The 24,232-nt window shown below is 39.0% G+C and overlaps 1 protein-coding gene across 1 annotated transcript in view; it reads right to left on the bottom strand.

Annotated features, from left to right (window-relative positions):
• Window positions 1-24,232, bottom strand: part of Wdr64 (WD repeat domain 64) — a 106,659-nt gene that overhangs the window by 54,753 nt on the left and 27,674 nt on the right. Inside the window, exons 9-10 of the mRNA XM_036202973.1 lie at window positions 14,132-14,211; window positions 3,857-3,996 (exon numbers count right to left, since the gene is read on the bottom strand). Coding sequence (XP_036058866.1) covers window positions 3,857-3,996; window positions 14,132-14,211 — 220 coding nt within the window. The remainder of the gene's footprint in view (window positions 1-3,856; window positions 3,997-14,131; window positions 14,212-24,232) is intronic.

Consider the following 24,232-nt stretch of genomic DNA (forward strand, 5'->3'; position numbering starts at 1 on the left):
GGATTTTCCTCCATTATTCAAGATGCCCAGGAAACAGAACTAATGAATGTGTCTATTAAGAGATGAATGGACAAAGAAAATGTGCTATATACACACAATAGAATTTTGTACCACCATCAAGAAAAATGAAGTTAAGACAATTACAAGAAAATAGACGCAACTGGAAATCATGTTAAGTGAAATAAGCCAGAATCAGAAAGAAAAAGTACTTCATATCTCCTATTATATGGAAACTAGACTTTAAATTGAGAATGCATATTTATATGTGTGTGTGCAAGTCATAAAACGAGAAAGGAGATCATGAGGGAGGAGGAAGAAATGTTAAGGGAAGTTGGAATTAGAGGAAGTAACAGAAGGGAAGGCAGTCTGAAGATGAGGAACCAGCTGTGGGGACAGAAAGGTAGAAATAAATGAGAAGAAAATATAATGACACAGGTGCATAAAGATGCCATTCTTAGGTGTTTGTAATATGCTAGTGCCTTTGAGAGAAAAGAACAGTGATACTGAGGAGGTTTTATGGGAACTTGCTGTAGCAGGAATCTTAAAGAGTCTTCTTATTAATAGAAACAAACCTGAGGCCAGTTATTGGGGTGAATGCTGGAAGATCAGAGAAGCATAACAAGCCACAGCTTCCTCACCTCGCCAGTTCCTCAGCTGGTCTTGTTTCCTCAGACTGGAAGCCTCTGTGTCCTCATCCAGAATGAATCTCAGCTGAACTGTTGCTTGAAAGCCTGAATGCTTAACCAGCCAAAATGCTTAACTAACTTAGTTCCTGGTCCTCATGCCTTATATACCTTTCTGCTTTCTGCTATCACTCCCTGGGATTAAAGGCATGTGTCACCATGCCTGGCTGTTTCTAATGTGGCCTTGAGCTCAGAGATCTGCCTAGCTTTGCCTCCTGTGTGCTGGGATTAAAGGCGTGTACTACCACTGTCTAACCTCTATGTTTAATATTGTGGCTGTTCTGTCTCTGACCCCAGATAAGTTTATTAGCATGCACAATATTTCGGGGAACACAATACCACCACATCTCCCCTGTTTTTGTCTAAAATTAAAAAAGCGTATAACTAACTAATACAAGAAAAATTATATCCAATAAGTGTATACAATATACATAGTCAAGATTACATTAACAATGTCTAGTCCATTAACATTTGACAGATTCAGGTGAAAAACTCCATTAATATATAACAATGTCCAGTCCAGTAACATTTGATAAACTCAGACAAAAATTTTTCATTACCTGTCCTATCTTATTTTTTTCATAATAGATTCAGTAGTCTACCTTTTGTCATTTTTGTATCTTCCTCTTTTTCTTTTTACAGTAGATACAGTGATCTACCCACTTATCCTATTATTCTTTATCTTTTTTCTCAGAGTAGATTCATATCTACCTCACATCTATAGCTTGCTGTTCTCTGTCAACAGCTCCAAGCACAAGCTGGCAGTGTTTGAGCAAAGGTGTTGGTGTCAAAGCTTGGGAGAGCCTGCCTAGAGTCAGTCAGCCCGGGGAGGCTTAGGAAGAAAACAAGGACAAACCGTTTCAGAAAGAGGCTGAGTTGGTATAAGGGACAAGCACACCAGATTTCCACTTTCGCTAAACAAGTCTTGGGGTGACAAAATGGAATATTTACACGTTAAAATTAACTTGCATATGCACAAGTGAACATAAATTACAAAAAAAATTCAGTCTTGTAGCAGTAAGAGTTAAAATGCTGATTTTTTTTTCCCCCCGAACAAATTGGGAGTGTAAGAATTAAACAAAGGGATCATTTTGGCATTGGGAAAAACACTGGATTATGAAGCTGATTAACTTTGAGATTAAGGTACAGGGAGGAGCTAAAGTCGCTAGCCAAAAAATATCATAGAAAAGGACAAGAGAAGACTTTGGCCAAAACCCTCTGTAAGGAACAACTAATAACTAATGATAAAGGAAATTAATAATCTAAGCATTCTGTTCGCCAAGGGATGCATCAGATTCAGCAATGGCTTCTGGCTTTTCTTCTGGCAAGCTTCATGTCAGATGCTATTAGCCAAAGGCATTAATACCTCTTTTTCTCCCCACTTTGATGAGTATTTTTCATAAAATGAGTAGAGTGGAATATCTGAGTTTTAGGAGTTGGTGTCATATTCATAGACAAGAGAACATCCTAGTCTGAAAAGGTGCAACACTAACAAGATGTTCATAATCCATGAACACACAGTGATGGGAACTGGGAGAGGCACTTCACTCAAGTGTAATGACCAATGAAAGTGCTATCAACATCTCTGCTGCTGACTACCGCCAAGCTCAGATGGATAATAGGGAGGAGATGGGTCATTATGTTGCACCATAAGTACTCTTTAAATGGAAACATGAACAACGAGACATAGTGAAAACATCATCATTAGAGCCCATCTTTAGAAACAGTGTCATTTAGATGGAGTGAGCAATTTAGGAACAGATTAGTCTATCATATATTAAGGGAATATGGGACTTGACCTGCTCTTCTAAACTTTACCCGGTGGCCACAAGAAGTTAATTTTTGAATCAAATGGTGCTGACTGGATGGATTACAGGATTTTACATTGCAAGGAGCTGGGATACGTGTGAGGTGATGAAACCCCTTTGAGACTCATCATCATAGACAGATGGTACATTTGAGAACTGGGGTGTGTGTAACTGAAGTACAAATGAATTATGTACAGCTGTACTACAAATGGATGGTGAGTATTTGACATTGACATTGTCCTTATAGGGAATTCAATGCAAAGTGTGCTTATTTAGCTGTTACCAGTAAGTTGATATATATAAAAAAGTTAGCAATGTGGAACAAGACTTGCTAATTTTGTTGTCTTGTTCTCACATTTCCCCTCTGTGTGATAATTGGCAAGTAAAAACATGAGGTGAAGACATCAGCACACACATCATTTAAACATCAAATATTTGGGGGAGGGACTCATAAATCCCCATTCCTAGCAGAGAATCTAACAGTTGGTGGCTTTTAGGAGAGGGAGTTTTTTTTGTTTTGTTTTGTTTTGTTTTAAGGGTGTAACCCTGTTAGGTCAACCAGGCTCCAGTGGTTGGTTCTATACCTAGGAGTATATGGTCAGCACGGGCTGAACTCAGTAGATTATTAAGAAAGAAAAACAAGAAGGAAAGAAAGAAAGAAAAAAGAAAAGAAGAAAGAGAAAGGAAGAAAGAAAAGGGAAGGAAGGAACGGAGAAAGAAAGAAAGAGAAGGAAAGAAAGAAGTAAGTTGGGAAGGAGGAGATAGCAGTGAATCTCAGAGGTGAAAGAAGAAATTGTTATCATAACTAACCACCCTTATTGAACTATTCTTCCTAAAATTTTAAATACATTTTATTCAATCAAACAAATATGTTTTTCAAATATATTGCAAATATTCAAGATTCTCATTTTTGACATTTATAACTTATTTTTTCTTTCTGTATTACTTTAGCCAGAATATTTAAAATCAGTTTCATAACAAAGAAAAACACAGAAGTCCTTGTTTTATTTTTCTTTCCTTAGTGATGATGATCTTATCTAGACTGGGAGTCTCTGGTGTTTTACTACAGAAAAAAAATACCATCTTTCTTCCTAATGTGAAGTTTTACACCCGTCTTTCAACATGTCCTGTCTCATGCTGCGGTCAAAAGGAACAATGCAATGGCTGTTCTTCTCTTTGCTGACGTCATTTTTCTCAGCAGCCATCAGTTACTCCAGAGAAAAATCATTCATGTGTGTATGCGTGCAAGTGTGTATACGTGCATATCTACATGTGTGCATGTGTGTATGCAGACATGTGCTAGGCCTCCCTCTGGTTAACTCTACAAGCAGTTTCATTTTGATTCTACTGTTTTCTTCTTGTTACCTTTGCGGAGGAAAGGCTGATCACGTGTTGCTCTTTCTCATTGCTTACAATCTCTGTGATGCTGAACATGTGTCCCACCAGCTTCCCAACTGGCTTAGTGCTGATGTTGGGGTGCCACAGTCGGAGGACTTTATCATCTCCTAGAAAGAATGACAGTGACAGAGGCCTTGCATTCTCAAGTGCTCAAAAGTTAAAAAATCTCCCCATTTTTATTGCTGTTGCTGTACACCTTGGCCAAAAGTAACTTAGGAGAGAAAGGGTTCATTTCAACTCATGATTTCAGGTTACAGTCCATCAGAGCAGGAGTGTAAAGGCAGCAGGAATTTAAAACAAGCAGTCACAACACACCCACCATCAAGAGCAGAGAGAAATGAATGCATGATTATTGCTCATCCAGCAGTCTCTACTCTTCATGGTAGGGGAATGACGTGACTCACTTTCAGACTGGATTTTCCCACATCAATTCATGCAACCAAGACAATCATCATAGGCATGCCCACAGGCCAATGGGAACTAGGTAGCCCCTCACTGAGATCTTCTCATTCTAGGCTGTGGCAACTGGATGATTAAAATTCACCATCACAGAAAACATCTCTCATTCAGTGAGATCCTTGTCTTTTTTCTAGCAGACCACAGCCCACAGCTCCCTAGAGGCATTTCGTCTGTGACTGACTTGTAAGGCATAAGCCTTGTTTTGGATCTGTCTGTGATCAACGTATCTTCACATACAAATGTGAATTTCCATAAATATTTCATGAGTACTTTTCTTGATTCAATACTTCCCTACTCTGTCATGCATTAATACATTATTTATACTTTATTTACTTCCAAAACATATTTCAGGCAGCTGGCCTTTTGTTTTTACAGCCTTAAATTATGCAAACATTGTAATAATAAACGAAATCAAGGGAAGAGACAAACTGCTCATAATATCCAGCATGAACAAATAATCCGCCTTTTATTTTTCCATTTTCCTTTTTCTTGCAGCAGAACCACAAGCATAAGACATTTATATGTAATTACTATCATAGCATAGATTTTGTCTTTCAATTGCTAAAATAATCTGGGTACATAGTAAAACAATGAAACAGTATAGAAGGGTGACATTTTTGTAAAAGAAAGAAAGAAAGAAAGAAAGAAAGAAAGAAAGAAAGAAAGAAAGAAAGAAAGAAAGCTTTCTCCCAGCCTGCCCCCCTTATGCTCCAATTTCTAGTTCCATTCCCTACAGGAAATCACTGTTAACATTTTTTGCAGTTTGTTTGTTTGTTTATTTATTTACTTATTTATTTATTTATTTATTTATTTATTGTGTGTGAGAGAGAGAGAGAGAGAGAGAATGAATGAATGAATGTCAGAGGTCAAGTTCAAGTATCTTCCACAAGTATGCTCCATTTTGTTTTTTTGAGACAGGGTCTCTCACTGAGCCTGGAGAGCATTGACTTACATTGTAACTGCATGTATTTGTAGTGGTGTTGTAACAGTTTCAACACTTTTATACAATATATAATAGTTAGATCAGGATAATACCTTCTATCCTAGAAATGTGTTTCTCAGTGATGGGAACATTTTTAAGTCCTGTCTACTAGGTATGGTGAATTAGTCAATTGATTGCTTCAACCACAGTTATCCCGTTAAACTGCAGAATGTTGGAAGGAATTCATCCTTCCCAACTGTATGCCTCTAACCATCCATCATCTCTTCGCATCCCTTCCTCCCCTACCCACTGCCAGGGCTCTGGTAACTGCTATACTACTTTCTTCTTTAAGACTGATTTAAGATCACCTAGAAAGAGAACATGTAGTATTTGTCTTTCTGTGTGTGCCTTATATCATCAGCATGATGTCCATGTTGCAAGAATTGATGGAATACCATTGTTTTTTCATAGTTGAATACCTTTCCATTGATATTTCATAATTTCTTAACCATCATCTATGACATACTTTTCTCTGACTCTGCATTTTCTATTTTATTTTATTCAGCAATGTTGTAAGGAACAGCCCATCTGTGTGTTCACTTTGGTTTCTTAGATTAGTTGCCAACAGTGAGTTTCCAAAAGCAGAAACATTATGTTAAATCATGTTTATGTCTTTAAGACACATTGCCAAGTTGCTTCCCAAAATGCTTCTACCAACCATAAGGACATTGGCTTAATCAGTCTGACCATCATGTGGATGCTGTGATTTAAAGTATTTAATGCAGCTAAAACAATACTTCATTTTGCTTTACATGAGTGCTGAGGAGCAAATTCAGGTGCCCTTGCTTCTCCAGCAAGTGCTTTTACATGGAGCCATTCCCCAAATCTCTTCTTTCCACTTCTGATATATTATTCCAAACACATCATATCTATATCACTAAGCTGAATAATTTAATACTTTAAATCATTTAATCCTGAGGAATTTGTTTCTTGTAATATAAAGATGTTGGATCATACAATTTCTTGACAATTATCTTGAAATTCTGTAATATTTTTATGATTAAGCTTCCAGGATGATTATTTAATGAGTTATCTGTGAAATAGAAGATCCAATATCTTAAAAATTATCTATATTTTAAAAATCATTGCACAACTTACTCCTTTTAAAAACATAATTAAATTATAGCTGTGTGTTTGTGCAAATAATAAAGGCTGCTTATAACAAATAAATTCCAAAATACATATGACACAAACAATGAAAATATCTTTCTTCTTACTCATTTTAAATCTTGGCTCTTGTAGTTCATTCACTGAAAGTTTGTACCTGACCACACCTAAGTGCTAGGAGTCTGAGGAAGATAGCCTAGTTGAGTTGCCCAGGAAGAGAAGAAGAGAAGTTCTGCATGTGGAGCAAAGCTAGCCAGCTTCTGCATATGTGTGTGTGTGTGTGTGTGTGTGTGTGTGTGTGTGTGTGTGTGTGAGAGAGAGAGAGAGAGAGAGAGAGAGAGAGAGAGAGAGAGAGAGAGAGAGAGAGAGAGAGAGAGAGAGATAAGTGTATGCTTGGGTGCACACAAGCCTCTGGGTGCTTGAGGAAATCAGAGGAGAAGCTTTGGGTGCCATGGTCTCCTTTTTACCTTATAATCAGGTTCTCATAACCAAGGCACAGTTATACATAAATTCTAAATTTAACTTATCTATTTTGCTTAATCTGCTAGCATGCATTTTGCCACCCACAGGACCAACTTGCTTTTATATGCTAGATACTTTTGTATAAGTAGACAGATCCATGATAAAAAGGCCAGTTATGTATAGGGTTACAACTGGGTGACTTGGAAGCTATATATTCATAGGCTAGCCAAATGTGATAGATTCAGATGCTCCAATAATTCTATTATTTTTTTGGACCCCAAGGAAAAGGACTGTAGTATTTTCTCTACCCTTTTCATTCTCTCCCAATCCATTCTTCAAGGATATACCAGAATATCTCCATAGTTAAAAACAAAACAAAACAAGACTGAGTGCCCTGTCAATATATACTTCCTCTTCATAATCATTTGTTATTAATTTATAATAAATAATCTAGTAGGCTCTTCTTTCAGGCAGAATTCTCTTCTGAATTACAGTGGTATCCTACCAGGAGAGCTCATCAAGTAGTTATTGAGCTGCTCACATTGGTTGCTATGAGGAGTCACAGCTCAGAGGTTGAACTGCTAACTGCCAAGGGATAAGGGTGGGGAGGACATGCATCTCCCCAGAATGGAACCTTGGTTGATTGTTTGTCTAGTCCCTTTGTGAAGGTCAATTATATCAATTAGGTGCTCAGATCTTGGAGTAGTATAAGAAGGCTGAAAAATGAGGACTCAGATGGCTCTTACTTGCTGGAGACTAGATTGTGCTCTCTCAATCTGGTTAAGGCGATAAGCATCAGTGTGTGGGTACTTGGGGATAAGGCCTTGTGGAGATAGTTCACTCTAAATAAGGTCATAAGGATGGGGTCCTCATAAGAAAAGGAATCAGGCAGCTTGCTTCTCAACTCCCTACCACATGAGGAAGCCACCTACACAGCACAAAGAAAGCCCTTACTAGGAGGTGACCATGTTGAAGCTTTGATCTTGGACCCAAAGCCTCCAGAACTATAAGATAATGAAATTTTGTAGTCTAAGTTATTTAATTTATGGTATTTTGTTTTGATATCTCAATTATTAATGCAGTAACACATTATTTGAAGGTAGATAACCAGGACTTTCTTAAATTTGAATATTAAGAGCAAGAATGAAACTTTCCTGAGAAATAACTACCTGCACAGAAATTTGCTAGATTTTTTTGAGGATACAAAAAATTCTAGATATCATTCTTCCCCAGTATCTACTTAAAATTATAAAATTTGTATTTATTTATTTTGCGTGAACATGTGTGTATGTGTGGTGGGGTATGTGTGTACCACATACCCCATGTGTTGTGTTGTAGTCAGAGGACAACTTGTGAGAATTGGTTCCCACCTTCCATTATGGGGGTCCCAGGGGTTGAACTCAGGTTTGGCAGGCTTGGAGGCAAGTGCCTTTACCTAATGAGCCATCTGACCCAAAGTCTACTTTTAAAGAAGTCTTGTGCTTTTGGACTGAATTCTAGATTCCTCTCCTGTGCTTCCCCTAGTCTCCTTTCCTGGTCCCTGATAAAGGTAAGAGGTCTTTTTTCCATGCTCTCCAGGCCTCAGCCTTCTGCATCACTAGCCCTATAATTATAGCTGTCTCTTGTTTATATGATGAGCCTTGGATCGATCATTTGTGGTGATGCTTGAAAAATAACAGGTACACAGTTGTTGCTTGCTGGGTTAGTACTCTTACGTGTTTCAATCTGAAATCTGGTCTATCATTTCATAGCTCTATAATCAAGTTTCTTGCTCTACTAGTTCAATGAACTCATACTATAGTTTTCTTGTGAGAATGAACAAGTTCACACATACCTAACTGAACAGATCCTGACTGTTCACTGGATGATACAACCACTAGTATGATTATTCTAAGTCCCTTCTTTGTATAATGCATTTTACAAAATGTTTGGAGAGTTTGGAAGAAGCTACAAAGACACATAAATTACGGTTCCTGATGTGAAGTGTTTATAATCTAATACAGCCATAAGGTAAGCATGAACTATGTAGAGAGAAAGTATTCATAGACAAGTTCAAATATGAATAATCAAATCATGATATTAAATATGATGTATTATTTATACCATTTATATTATAAATTGTGGTTCATAAGTTGTTGATTCCCTGTTGTGTTACTTTGTATTTCTATTTAACTCATTCTCTTCTCTCTCTCTCTTTCTCTCTCTCTCTCTCTCTCTCTCTCTCTCTCTCTCTCACTTTTTCTAAGGCAGGATTTAAACAAAGCTACTCATCAAAGACAGACTTTTCTTTCTTTTAGCAAACTCATCTTGGCTGTGCGTCACTCAGTACCAGTGCATCACTTTTGATGAAATGGGCTGGCTCAGATCACAGAGGACAGTGTGGGAGAGCGCCCTGATGCATGGGATCACAGCGGTCCAGAAAAGAGAAAACAAGACTGAAGACAAAGACAGTTGATTCTACCTCAGCTGCACCAGCAGACTAGCTGCACAGCTTGTGGCAAATAGTTTTCTTTGTTTCCTCCTGTGTAAAATGATGATCTTCAAGATTCAGTTCAGCTCTATTTTATGAGTGTGAGCTCTGGGAAGGCAAGGTTACTTTAGTGAGAGTAGAGAGCAAGCTAACATTGTTATAGCAATGAGGAAGCTTCAGGGTTTGGGTCTCATGCTTCAAAGTAATAATTCCAATAATTCAGTTATTTCTCTCTCTTTGCCTTTCACCAACAACAGCCAAGAAGTGTGATACTACTAGGCATGTTCAGAAATCTGTCCCTCTGGCTCACACATAACATTGATGGTGACATCCCTGAAGTGGGTATTACTACTCCCAGGGGAGCTGAGGCTCTCCATGAAGGAGGGCACAGCAGAGAACTTCTGCCTGAGTCACCAACAGTACATGATGTACATATAGCAAGGCTCATGGCTGAGTCACCAGTCAACAAGAGTATTGCCCTGGGGCAATGTTTGCAGTTATTGAGATGTTTGCAGTTACTGAGAATTTGAACTTTTTACTAACAGAGTCTCTATTAACGACAACAATTCCAACGATTATGCATGGTGAAAAGTATTGGTTGCTCATTGATCACACTGCAACACATTAGATTGTTTTCATGGCAGCCTCTTGACCAGGATTTTGCCTGTGTGCACTGTGGAGAAACAGTCTTCCTTGTCTTCCTTCAGAGCAGGCTCTACTGCTTCTGTGGATGCCAACAGAGTCCTCATACAGTGTGTGATGCCACTAGAATGAGCAGAAAGGCCATATGAGGCCACAAGATCCTGAGCTCTTGAGATATACAATGCTTCACTTATTCCTGCATTGTCTTCATCATCATCATTTCTTGACTCAGACTCTGCTTTGCATTAGAGCTGACTGGAATGGTCTTACTTCTGTTGTTAGATTTTGTTCTTGAAGGTTAGGATCACAGCCTGATGTGTTGGTCCCTAGCTCCTTGTCCTTAACAGTTGCATAAAGATATTTGTTGAATGTATCATAGAAGAAAATTCATGTAGCGCTCCCAAGTTATCATAGGTGGGAGACATGGGTTTTTATGCTAGGGAACATCCAAATGAGGTGCTTAGTTCTTGAAATAATAAATGAAGACAATATTATGTTAAAAAATTGTGGTAGTCAATAAATAATGCTTAGAAAATATAAAGGTTTTTTTTGTTATTGTTGTTGCTGTTGTTGGTTTTTGTAAGTTCCCAGTCATGAGTTCTTTTTTGTTGTATGTTTGTTAGGTTGGTTTTTGAGCTGAATTTCTCTGTGTAGCCCAGGCTGTCATGGAATTTGCTCTGTAGACCAGGCTGGCCTTGAATTTATGGAGATCCACCTGCCTCTGCCTCTGGGATTAAAGGCATGTGCTACTACCACCACCCGTAAACACCCAGTCTTGGTGGGTATTTGTTTGTTTTACATGTTGTTTGTTTGTTTCCTGAAGAGCTCCTGTTTTTCCCAAGCTCATCAAGTGTCCTAGTATACTCAACACAGGCAGCTGTGCTGAGCAAAACGCCCTTGTACATTTGCAGTCAGCAGCAGCACATACAGTGTAGAGGCTCATGGCTGAGCCACTAATCATCAAGGGTATTGTCCCAAGAAGGGGATGTTTGCAGTTACTGAGAATTTGCATTTTCTACCATTAGAGTCTCCACATCTGTGGGAATTCATTAAGTCATGCATGCTGGAAAGCGCTAGCTGCTTGTCAGTACTGCTGCTTGACATTTGCTAGTTTTCATGAGAGCTCAAACCCCATAATTTATAGTATTTCTGAGCTGTAGTTGAGGATTTTATACTATGAATAACACTGAGGTTAATGGTGTCAATGCCTTTATCTACAACAGTAAAGTCATGTGATTCCTGGAACTTTCCCAAAATATTTTTCCCCAGAATTGATTACAAAGCTAAGCTTACAAAGAATTCTAAAACTGATATTCATAAAGTCTTGATTTCTTTTTTTGTGTGAGCCCAAAGAGGTGGTTAAAATTAATGTGTCATTCATGTTTTTTAAGTCAATTCCTTTGGCCAACTACTTGAATACTGCTCCATCAAAGGGTTTGTGTTTGATAGGATGCAAAGCTAATATTTTTATCTGGTTGCAGACATGCCTTAATGGGGCAGAATCTGGTCTGATTCTTAGACATTGCTTTAGTTTGGATCTGTAATGTTCCTCTTGAAGGCAGTTTGCACTGCTTTTGAGAACTGGTGAATGCTTTGGGAGGTGGGGCCCACTAGCAAGAAACAAGGTCATTAAGGAATGCCTTTGAAGAGATACTGGGAACATGGTCCTTCCTGTCTTTCTCTGCTTCCTAGTAAACTGGATACTTCTGCCATGTTTCCTGGCCATGATGGTCTGCCTCTTCATAGGCCTACAGTAACAGAGCCAAATCGCCAGGGACTGAAACTTCTGAAAGTGTGAGCTGAAATAAAACTTGCCTCCTTTTAAACTGATCGCTTCAGGTATTTTGTCAGTTAACAGAATTCAGATGAACACTGTATTCTCAACGTGCCAACTACCAGACAATGTGATTGTCACCGGAGGCCCCTCCACTTCCTTATGGCTTTTCGTCTAGGCTTGGAAGTGTACCCATTTCTACCAAAGATGATAAGCCAAAACAGTTACCAACTCAGGAAGAGGCTACAGAGGTTGAGGAATCGTGATGTGATTTTCTTTCTAGAATGTACCTAGGTCTAGCATTTGTTCCTGTGTGTGATGTAGGCCTTGGCAGGGGCTCCTTTAGTGGCCGGTGTAATGAGACAATGGTTGAGAGAATCAGATTCCTGTGTGTTCTTAGAATCACCAGTGTCAGGGAACATGCTTCTGGTTCACACGCTGGTCTGCAGACATCTCCTCTGTGTGCCTTGCTTTCTTTTTTTTAATGCCTTTAGTTGAATTGCCGCAATGCTGGAGCCACATTCTTTGTTCTATATAAAAGCTTTATTCCATACAAAGATATATATATATATAAAGTCTCCAGTAATATTTAGTAACAAACTGGGTTTCGGAGTTTACAAGGACATCCCTCAGAATGTCTTTGAAAACTGTAACAACAGTATTTTAGATCAGAGGGCTCTGGGAATGCTTACAGTTCAACTTCCTGATTTGCCAGATAGGGAAAATAACAGAGAAAGAACAAATGATTGTGGAAGGTTATACTGGTTACTGCTGGCCTGGCTATCACTAAACCTAGCTCTTCTAACTATTTTGTTGGATTTTTCTGTCCAATATAACACTCTGTAATTTTTTAAAAGTAGTATATGAATCATAAGCTAATTTTAAAAAAAAGTATTTTGGAAGGCTAAAAGTGGAATTTAAATTTGCTCAGCCTTGATACAATGGGGAGGGCCTACCTAGGCTCTCCTTCAACTTGGTATGCCAGACTTTGTTGACTACCATGGGAGGCCTTACCCGCTCTGAGGAGTGGATGGGGGCAGAGTGGGAGGGAGGTGAGGAGGTGGGAGAAGGGGAGGGAGGGGGAACTGGGGTTGAATGAATGAAAAAAAATTTAATAATTAAATATATTTAAAAGTTAAAAATCTAAAAAACAAAAATAAAACAAAACAAAACAAAAGAAAAAATGTGTTCCACGTGAGGTTAAGGTTGTAGAGGAAAACTGTGAAACACACCAGTAAAGCAGGGGAAACTTCATTTCACATATTCTTGGCTTAAGGAAGACTTTTTTCATCAATTTTTAAAAAATATTTATTTATTTATTATGAATACAGAAGAGGGTGCCAGATCTCATTACAGATGAGATTACTGGGAATTGAACTCAGGACCTCTGGAAGAGCAGTCAGTGCTCTTAACCTCTGAGCCATCTCTCCAGCCCCCTTTTTTCATCAATTTTTGAGATTATGCTATCATTACATCATTTCTCCCTTCACTTTCCTCCCTCCAGACCTTTCCATATACCTCTTTTTGTTCGCTCTCAAATTCATGGTCTCTTTTTTCACTAATTGTTGTTACATGCTTATATGTCTCTACATATATATTTATAACTATAACCTGCTCAGTCTAAGTAATGTTACTCATATGGATTTTAGGGGGCTGACCATTTGGTATTGGAGAACCAGTTGGTGTGATCATCTCTGGAGAAGATGATTTCTCCCACTCCCAGCATTCCCTAGTTGACTGTAGTTACTTGTGTAGGGTTGAGGCCTTTTCCCTTGTGCCCTCTGGAATGTCTCTTATTGTCCTTGTTCATAATGAGGCAGTCATTTTGGTGAGGCTTTATGGATGTAGCTTCTGACATTACTAAGAAACACATCTCACAGCAAACTCCCTGGTCCTCTGGGTCTTACAACCTTTCCACCCCCTCTTCCTCAATGTTCCCCGAGCTTAGGTGTGGGACTGTTATATAGATACATCCACTGACACTGGGCTCCACAACTCTGTTTTTTGACTTTGTAGTTTTCTATAATGGGCTTCATGTTTTGCAGAGAGAATTTCCTTGATAAGGAGTGAAGATGAATCCTGTCTATTAGTATAAGGACAAATGCTTAGGATGTAGTTTAGAGATTATGTTATTTTAGAGAAACAGCAGTTGTAGGTTCTCCTCAAGGATTCATGACTTCACTAGCCTTGAAGGAAGCTTGTTAAAGTGTGCCATCATACCTAGAAGCAGAAGTTAAAGGGATAGACAACATTTAAAACATTCTAGAAAGCTATTTCTGGACATAAACCACAAAGAGAGTCCTGTGAGAAAGCCAGAGTTATCTATGATGGGAGCTGTCCTCTTACCTCCAGTCACAATTACGTTTGCTTTAACGCAGTAGCAGAAAGTGTTGGCTCCTCTAGGCATGGCAAATTCTCTGACAGGCCTGGAAGACAAAATTAGAAGCAAACTGCTAATTGCAACTTAGAAATAGATTATATTTAATGGGCTCATTTCTAAATTGCTTATAAATCTATTTGTCCATAGTGACTCTGATAAGTAATGGCAGAATATTCACTGAGTCCCAGAATCTCTAGGTTCCCTGTTTTAGTTTGGGTGTTTCCCAAAGGCCCATGGGCTAAAGACTTAGCCCTAAGATATGGTACATTGAGAGGTAGTGGAACCTTTAAAAGGCAAGGCCTGATACCTGTAGTTGGGATGTCTAAATCCTCTTCCTTGCTTTGCTTCATGACTGCTATGAGATAAGTGAACAGTTTCCTCCACCTTCTTCCCCTCAAACCCCGCCACCATGATGTGGTAGCAGATGTAACAGGGCCAAGTCATCAGGAGCCATAATAATCCATTTTTCTTTTATATTAATTGATCTCTTATGACAGCAATGGAAAAGACTGAATATTTGAAAATCATTCTTAGTTTCCTGGTGCTATAAATATTGCTGGCCCACTGGATTTGGCCCTTGGGTCATTATTTTCTGATTCATGCTTGAGATATGGGAACATGAAGCCCAAACATGCAGGGCTATGATTGTATTCAATTTTGTCTTTTAAAAATGTTGTGGTTTTTTTTTTTTTTTTTTTTTTTAGTATCTCAGTTCTTAGGTTAACAAGAAAAAGAAATGTAAGTCTATTGAGTACTCAGAACTCCAGGCATCAAACCAGGCACTTCACAACAGTTCATTTAAATGTAAACATTTATAAAGTCTGTAAACATCTTTATTCCCATTCATGGATGGGAAAACTGAGGCTAAGTTGTACAAATAGTCATAGACTAGGTGCGGGGACAGAAAGTGGTATTGTCCCACTCCATAGCAAATTTATAGAACGCTGCTGTCATCTCTCCACTGTAATATTCTGCCTCTAAGTTGAGCAACTAAGAAAAGGTAAGGCTAAGCAGTTGCTTGCTCACCTGTGGGAAACTGTCAAGTTGTGACCGAGTTAGAGGCTCAGCTTGTATGCTACAACAGGACAGCATGCTATGTGGCAATTAATTGCAGACATTCACCAGCTTCCTGGTACATAGCTCTAATTCTGAAAAGTCTGCACAAAATTTTATGCTAATAATTTCTGAAATTAACATTTCTGGAGAGTTTCCTTTCCTGCCTTTTTGGGAGATGTGCTGGCTCCTATTTTAACAGCTGACCAATTATGTATTTGTATAAATACAGTTTCATCTGAAGACTCATTATAGGAAATTGCAGAAATAGGAACATGGTGCATGAGGAATGGAGGAAACCAATTGTGCTCTTATGATGGCTCTCCAGTGGTCATGGCAGTCCAGGAAAACATGATCACAAGTATCACTTGAGAAATCTCTTCAGCTTCTAGATTTAGAAAGAGTGGCCCAGGAGAGAGAGAGAAAGAGAAGAGTAAGCAGCTGAGAGGTTCCTGGAGCACCGGATGGATCAATGAGCACTGTTTGCTGAGGTTGTCTGAGTATTTTTATCTCCCTGACTCCTGATTCTAGCGGTAATCAGCAGAGACGTAATTACTACCTACCAAATTCCAAGAGAGACAGTAAATATTAGGAAGCCCAGGATTCATCTGGAAGACAGACTCCTGACTATTGTGAAATAGACATTCTTTGCAGCAAACACCACAATGCACCAGGTGGTTGGAGGGTGAAACCTTCCAGATCATGTTTGTGACTTTTAAGGACCAGGTCTGTGGGATATTATGCAGCATAGGCATTTATGTTTCTTATAACAGATTGTGTTTGTGTTTGTGTGCCCATGCATGTGTGTGTGTGTGTGTGTGTGTGTGTGTGTGTGTGTGTGTGTGTGAATGAAATGGAAAATGAGGGTAAAAAAAAGTAAGAATGTGAAAGTATTACTAAATCAACTCTTTTCATAAGGTTACCACATACTCCTGTGCCACACACAAAAAACACACTATTAATTTTGCTTTGAATCCTGCTAGCTATATGGTAATATTTTCTCTGACAAAGCATCAACATCTGAGATAAAAGACCCTCTATCTCTGGATCTCTGTAAAAGTCAGTCCTTCATTCATGAAGATCTCTGCTTAAGCAATGATCTCCTATGAATAGCCTCTCCTGACCTTCCTATCAAAACACTGTCTCCCACTACCCTCCATCCCGAATGCCACTTCATTTCACTTAATTCATACTGTTCGTTTATTGTCTGCCTTTCCCACAATAGCATGAACTCCATGATAACAGAATTAGTCTTTTTTAAGTATTTCTTTTGTTTTTGAGATTATAATATAATCTGATCATTTCTCCCTTTTCTCTCCTTCCTCCAAACCCTCTCCATATAACCCTCTTGCTCTTTTTTTTTTTTTTCAAATTCATGGCCTATTTTCACACTAATTGTCATTACATACATTTTTATATATACACAAATATTTCTAAATACAACCTGTTCATTCTGTATAATGTTATTTGTCTGTATGTTTTTGGACCTGATCATTTGGTATTGGACAACCAATTGATGTCCTTGTCCCCAGGGAGTACTATTTCTCCTATTCTTAGCATCCTTGAGGGCTTGTTTAGAGGTTCTAGCAGGGGAGTGCAGCTACTCGTATACCCTTGACCAAAGGCCGGTCCTCCTCTATTCGGGGAAGGTCAAGGTCGTCCTCTTTGATTTAGCATGCAGCTTCAGGAGGGATGCACATGGAGCGGTGAGGGAGGAAGGGGACACCCGCCTAGCCAGCCAGAGCAGCTGAATCAACCCTGGCAATCAATGGGGTGACAGATGTCACAGCCAGATCAAGATCACCCTCACATCCGTATTTTCAGCATCCTTTAGCTGCCTTTTGCTCTTTGTATAGGCTTAAGGCCTCATGGGCTTTCCTCCCTTGACTTTGACATGTTTATTGGTATCTTTCTTGTTTGACTCATGTTTAGGCAGTCATGTTGGTGAGGCTTCATGGGTTCTGACATTCCTAGGAGATACAATCTCACAGGAAATTTTCTGATCCTCTGGCTCTTAATCATTCTGCATCTTCTTCTGCAATGTTCCCTGAGCCTTAGGTGTGAGAGTTGTTTATAGATGTATCCGATGGGACTGGGCTCCACAACTCAGCACTTCATTGGTTGTGATTTTATTTTTTTTTCTGTAATGATTTCTGTTTGTTGCAGAAAGAACTTTTTCCTTGATGAAAGGTGAGGACTATACCTATCTGTGGGTATAAGGACAAATATTTAGAAGTTAGGGTTTTGCTGGCTTAGTAAGGTGGTGGCTGTAGGTTCTTCTCCAAGATCCATGACTTTGCTAGCCCTGAGTATTTTAGCTGGGTTTCCAGTACTGAGCCTGGTTTTGTTCCTGGTGAGTGACTTTGAATGACTTTTAAAGTCATGGTACTATTGCACTCTTAGGGTTATAGTATTATGCTGGTCATTGCTGTAGTTCTTAGGTATAGCTGGGGAAGAATGTTACTTGCTTCTCTCCTTTGGAAGCTTGAACAGCACCTTCTGGTACCCTGAAAGCTATTCCTCAGGGAGGAAGCTTACTGGTCAGTTTTAGTTCAGAGGCATCTGGGCTCCATTTCTGAACTGCATGGTGTCTTCAGCAACAGGGACTTACCTCCCACCTGTGGGGTAGCCAAGAGCAACAGCAAGCAATAGCCTGCAGTGTTTTTTGTATCATTAGTGTTTGCAATTGGGCATGGTCTATAAGAGACATACAGTAAATGTTAAGGGTTTAGAAAATAAAACATCTCTCCCATTTATTCCTTTTATTCTGTAGGTTATCAGTTCTGAAAAATGATGAAGAAAAAAAAAAGCTGTTCTCTCTCCTTACCTCCTTCCACTGGTTAAAATCAAATCCTTATCTTTTAAAAAAATTTTCCATATCTTTCTCAGTTGATGCTCCATTTTCCCACCTGCCTTTTTCTAACCCATTCTCTAATTTGAGGTTAGGTTGGCCTTAAAAAGTGATTTTCTCTCTCTTCTCTGTCTCTGTCTCTGTCTCTGTCTCTCTCTCTCTCTCTCTGTGTGTGTGTGTGTGTGTGTGTGTGTGTGTGTGTGTGTGTAGGGGTGGTCTCCCCATAGCTTTGGGTCTCAGATTCTAGCTCTGGCACAATTTATGGGTGTTCTCTATACGGGGATACAGAGAGTTGCTTTTGCTCAGGATGTTTGCCACTGCAACAGAAATGGAACTTGAACATGAAGTTTTTCTTTCTATGATATTGTGTTCTCATTGACATTAGGGAATGACCCTATATACTCAGAATATCCTAAAGATGTTCTTTAAGAAGGAAGACGTGTGATAGCTCATCACTCTAGATCCAAATACAATGGGTTTTTTTGGGCTGCTGTAACTTTTTTTGTTGATAAAATTATGGCTATATATATATTCATTTCTCCATTATTTCATTCTAGTTCATGCTAGAAGATAACTTACCTCTCTAGGCTTTGCAGAAATCTAGCACTTATCATTTCCATTTCTGAATTTTTGTGTGTATTCCTAAACCATGCTGTTGTTCTGAACACACTGCTTAACATTGATGGTTATCTACCTGTGTGCTGGTAGACATTTACTTTACACCTGGGCCAAAGTCAGGCAGAGCCATTGCTTACTAGTGTTTGCAGGTCTCCATAAAATATTTTGTTCCTACCATGGCTAATTCCACACTACGAATGGGATAGCCTTGAACACTAGTTGATAAAAGATACAGAACTATATATCATTGTATAGTATTTATATTTTCTAGAGATGGAAAAAATATCAACAAGTTAATTGTAAATTATAGTAAAACAAATGGGAGGCAATAGATTGGGTTTGGGATTTGTTTTACCTTTGTTTTCAATATAACTGGCTTGTGAATTTGCATCATTTAATATTTAGCCATGGCAGTATTTGACAAAGGCTTGCTAAATTCTTGAACTCTCAGCTGATGAGAGCTAGTTCCATAGAATGGAACATGGATCTCATGTTCATAGTTGGTTTTTCACTTAGATCTTAAGTAGTTAGAGGCAAAGGTCATGACTTAAACATGTTGACTAAATACTTGTTGAATGTTGGCTGTCTTTCTGGATTAAAGACTGTCCTACAGGATCACTGCATGCCTCTGGCTACCACATCACTTTGTTATAACCATCCTTGAAGAGTCTTGTAATTATCAGCAATATTACCACTGTGGCTCTAAATTTGCTCTCCTTGGAAATGAAAACTGGATGAGGTCAAGTACATCCTCCACAGGACCACAAGGGCCTGTAATGGTTCCATGTGTGTAGCGAGTAAAGTAAACTTAGACTGAGTGGAGTACTGAGTGAATGTGCATTTTGACACAGACATGGCCTGTTGAGGATTCCAAAACCAATTGGCCCATGGGAAATGGGCCAATCCATTACACATATGGCCCAGAATAAAAGGAAGTGGCAAAGCTTTTCTCGGGAGTCTATATATGAGTATTTATGAATGATCAGTGTGTGCAAAACTAGCAAAGGCAGCTTCTTCCTCCTGAATGTTTACAGCCTAAGACTGCTCATCTACAGAGACCCTCTACCAAGACTAGCTAATCCCTTTACATGTGCTGTAACTAATACATGTGCTAAGGTTCCAGATTGTGGTGGTAATGTTAGAGAAGCCTACCTGATCCCAGCTTTGTTGTGCATGTGCCTGTATGCGGGTCCTGACCTCACTCCCTCGACACCCTTAGCCAGGGTCCCAGGACCTGTGGGTCTAGGAACATATGCTTCACAATGCACAGCCCTGGTGGTCCCCCATGCTGTGGCCATGCTATGAATTGTCAGAATAGGATAAAATCAAATTGGATATATAGCTGCACCTATTTCTTAATTAGTTTGTGTTTCAGAAATGTACTTCTGTAAAACACTAGCAGGCACTCATTAGCAATTAATTATGTAACAGAAACTAAATAAAACTCTATAATTAATTGCATCATATAAATGACATTTGTGGAATGAGAGCCAGTGTCAGGGAGTGAAATTATTAACATGCCATAAAGCTTTTAAATTCATTTCTCGGTGTGATAACATTCTAGACCAAAATAAACATTTTTAGCTTCTAAGTAATGAATGCAAACTGTGAGTCTTTCATGAAGTCTACAATTGTTTTTTTTTTTTTTTTTTTTACAGAAAATGTAAGGTCATCAGTCATCTGAGAGATATGACAGTCTATTCTATTAAATTTCTAATTCTTTTTCCTGTACTTAAACTTAGCTTAGAGAATGTTTTTGTATTTTGTTTTTTGACTTGCCTTTTCCACCTATTATGTGATGTTAATTTTGTTTATTTGTATTTATTAATACATACACATATATTAAGAAAGTGTGGGTTGGGGATTTAGCTCAGTGGTAGAGTGCTTGCCTAGCAAGCGCAAGGCCCTGGGTTTGGTCCCCAGCTCCAGCAAAAACAAAAAAAAGAAAGTGTTTCTTGTAAGCAATAGCAATATATATTTGGTTCTTGTTTTTTATCATCAGATAATCTCCATCTCTTAGCTGTGGCATTTAATTTGGACAGTAGAGGTGATTGCTGATATTAGATTTGTATCTACTATGTTAATTACTTTCTATTCATTGCCTTTATAGTTCGTTCCTACTTTTGTCTTCCATTCTTCTTCTACCTTTTTGTTTGTTTGTGTTCACTGAGCATCTTATGTATTTGCACTTTTTTAAAAATTTTTTGGTGTCCTTATATTTGTGACAGAAGATTTTTATTTAGAACTGAGTTGCCTCAAGCACAAGTCTATGCTTCTTATAACATTCTGCATGGAAGTGTAGCAGCTCTATGCTCTTTCTTTTTTTTAAATTATTATTATTATGTGTTTTAATTTTACACATCAGCCATGGGTTCCCCTGTCCTCTTCCCTCCCGCCCCGATTCCCACCTTCCCCCCATCCCCTCCCCTCCATTCCCATCTCCTCCAAGGCCAAGATTCCCCTGGCGATTCATTTAAACCTAATGGATTCAGTACAGGCAGGTCCAGTCCCCTCCTTCCAGGCTGAGCAAAGTGTCCCTGTGTAAGCCCAAGGTTCCAAACGGCCAGCTCATGCACTAAGGACAGGTCCTGGTCCCGCAGACTGGGTGCCTCCCAAACAGATCAAGTTATTCAGTTGTCTCACTTATCCAGAGGGCCTGATCCAGCTGGGGGCTCCACAGCCTTTGGTTCATAATTCATGTGCTTCCATTCATTTGGCTATTTGTCCCTGTGCTTTTTGCAATCTTGGATTCAACAATTCATGCTCTTGCAGTCCCTCTTTCTCGACAGTTGGACACCTGGAGCTCCACCTGGGGCCTGGCTGAGGATCGCTGCATCCACTTCCATCAGTTATTGGATGAGAGTTCCAAGACGACTCCTAGGATGTTTAGTCATCTGATCACCAGACTAGGTCAGATCAGGCTTTCTCTCGACCATTGCCAGCAGTCTACAGAGGATGTATCATTGTGGATTTCTGGGGACCTCTCCAGCACTCTGCCTATTCCTGTTCTCATGTGGTCATCATTTATCATGGTCTGTTATTCCTCATTCTCCCTTTCTGTTCTTGATCCAGCTGGGATCTCCTGACCCCCTAAGCTCTTTCCCTCAAATCTTGCCCTTCATTACTCCCACTGTCGTCTAGGTTGTTCATGTAGATCTCATCCATTTCTCTGTCATTGGGCGATCCCTGTGTATTTCCTAGGATCCCATTTTCTAGGTAGCCTCCCTGGAGTTGTGTAGCAGTCTAGTCTATGCTTTCGATCTTTGTTTAGTTTAATTTCTGTGTTTATGAATGTTTGCACTTCTGTGTCTGGCTCATTTTGCATCATTAAGGTTTATGATTGAATATCAACTATTTCCTGCTAGTCCCATCCTTCCTCTCCTTCCTAAGGTTGCTCTGGAGTTTGTGACATACAAAGTCCACGGATTTACAGAAGTGTAAGTGATTTATAATAACACAACAATACTAATTTCCTCTCGAGTCCCTTATTTATTTCTCCCATTGTTGTGTTACTTATGTACAAGCATATCTATGTGCACATGCTCAAAGATGTTGTCAACAAAGATGTTGTAACAGATGCTAATTGATAACATCAATTTAAATGAAGAAAATAAAGTCATTTTTTAACCTTCATTTTTTTCTTCCTTTCATTCTTTTCCCACTTATGTACACGAATTTCTCACCCAGGTCATGTCCTTGCTTTGAAGAACCTCTCATAGGATTCCTGGTAAGTAGACCTGCTCACAACAAATTCCTTTGACTTTTGTTTGTCTGAGAAAGTTTTAATTTTATTTATTTATTTATTTATTTATTTATTTATTTATTTATTTATTTGCTAAGGTCTCCTGTATCCCAGCTTGACCTGAAGCCTGAAGTTGGCTGGTAGCCAAGCATCACTTTGAACTACTGGTCCTCCTACCAAAAGTGCTGGGATTGCAGAAACGCCTCCTACTACTTCTTGATATTTGAAGAGTGATTTTAAAAGTAAAGGGCACAGAATTACAGGCTGGTTGTTTTTGTCTGGATAGTTTTGCTTTTCTCTTCTCAGCAATAAATATCTCATGCTACTGTTTTGCCTGTGTGATTTCTGGGAGGGAGGGAGAGAGAGAGAGAGAGAGAGAGAGAGAGAGAGAGAGAGAGAGACTGAGTGTTGTTCTTCCTTGTTTATAAGTTATTAGGAAATATTTAATTGGATCGAATATTAGGCAGACATTGCTCAAACTCACAAATTTAAAAATTAGGGGTGAAAAAACACCCCTAATAAAAGCCTTTCTCCAACTGCAAAAGGAAGGAAGAAGGAAGGAAAGAAGGAAAGAAGGAAAGAAGGAAGGAAGGAGGAAGGAAGGAAGGAAGGAAGAAAGGAAGGAAGGAAGGAAGGAAGGAAGGAAGGAAGGAAAGGAGGAACAAAGTGTCCCACAGACTTACTCACAGGCCCATCATATTGAGGCAGTTGAGGTCTCCTCTTCCCAAATGATTCTAACTTATGTCAAGTTGACATGAAACTAGCCAGCATAAGACTTATTAAAAACGTATTTAACACAGGTGCATCGTATGTATATACCTGTGAAAATTATAGAGAGTCTGCCTAACTCCCAGTTTGTGGGACATTTTCTTATTTTAGTTATTGATGTGGCAAGTGGTCCTGTGGTTGCGTAAGAAAGCAGGCTGAGCAAGCTATATGGAACAAACCAGTAAGCAGTATTCCTCCATGGCCTCGGCATTGGTTTCTGCCTCCAGGTTCCTATCATTGCTTTCCTGGATGATGGATGCAAGCTGTAAGATTCAATAAACCCTTCCCACTGCAACTTGGGTTTGGTCGTGATGTTTCTTCACAGCAATAGAAACCCTGACTAAGACATGTTTCTGTACCTTAGAAATTTCCCATGTGCCTGTTTGAGATTTCCTTTCCTGTCATCAGCCTGAGACAACCAGGGTTCTACATTTTGTCTCTAGAAATCTGTCCCTTGTGGCATGTCAAATAAACAGAGTCATACAATATCCAGACTTTTTACCCAGCTTCTGTCCCTTAGAATGTTTTTGAAGTTTATCTGTTGTAGCAAATATCTTAAAGACTTTAAAAATTCAAATGCCATAGCTAGTTATTAGGAAATATTTAACCAGATTGAAAATGAGTCAGATATTACTCCACTTCACAGTTCTATAAGGACACCAGCTGGTGTGTTTATGATAGATAAAATATGATTGGCCCCATACAGATCATAAGCATAGTTTGCTGGCTACCTAAAATGATTCTGAAGTATAAACTTTTACCAATAAAATAATGCTTAAAATATAGATACAGGTCTATTGACTTATTACAATATATTAGACCAGTAAACAATTCTTTGTAGTGCTCGGAAGGGAACCCAGGATCTCACAAATGTCTGGCAAGCGCTCCAGCTCTGAGCTATACCCTCAGGCCCTAACAAATAACAACTGCTGTGAAGAGGACATATCATATTTAGATTTATATGACTGACTTTAATTTTCCACAAGAGTCTAATTAGCCCTGCCAAACTAAGGGAACAGCTAACTTCTGATATTT

Source organism: Onychomys torridus, chromosome 11 (assembly GCF_903995425.1).
Source record: "Onychomys torridus chromosome 11, mOncTor1.1, whole genome shotgun sequence".
NCBI classification, from domain to species: Eukaryota; Metazoa; Chordata; class Mammalia; order Rodentia; family Cricetidae; genus Onychomys; species Onychomys torridus.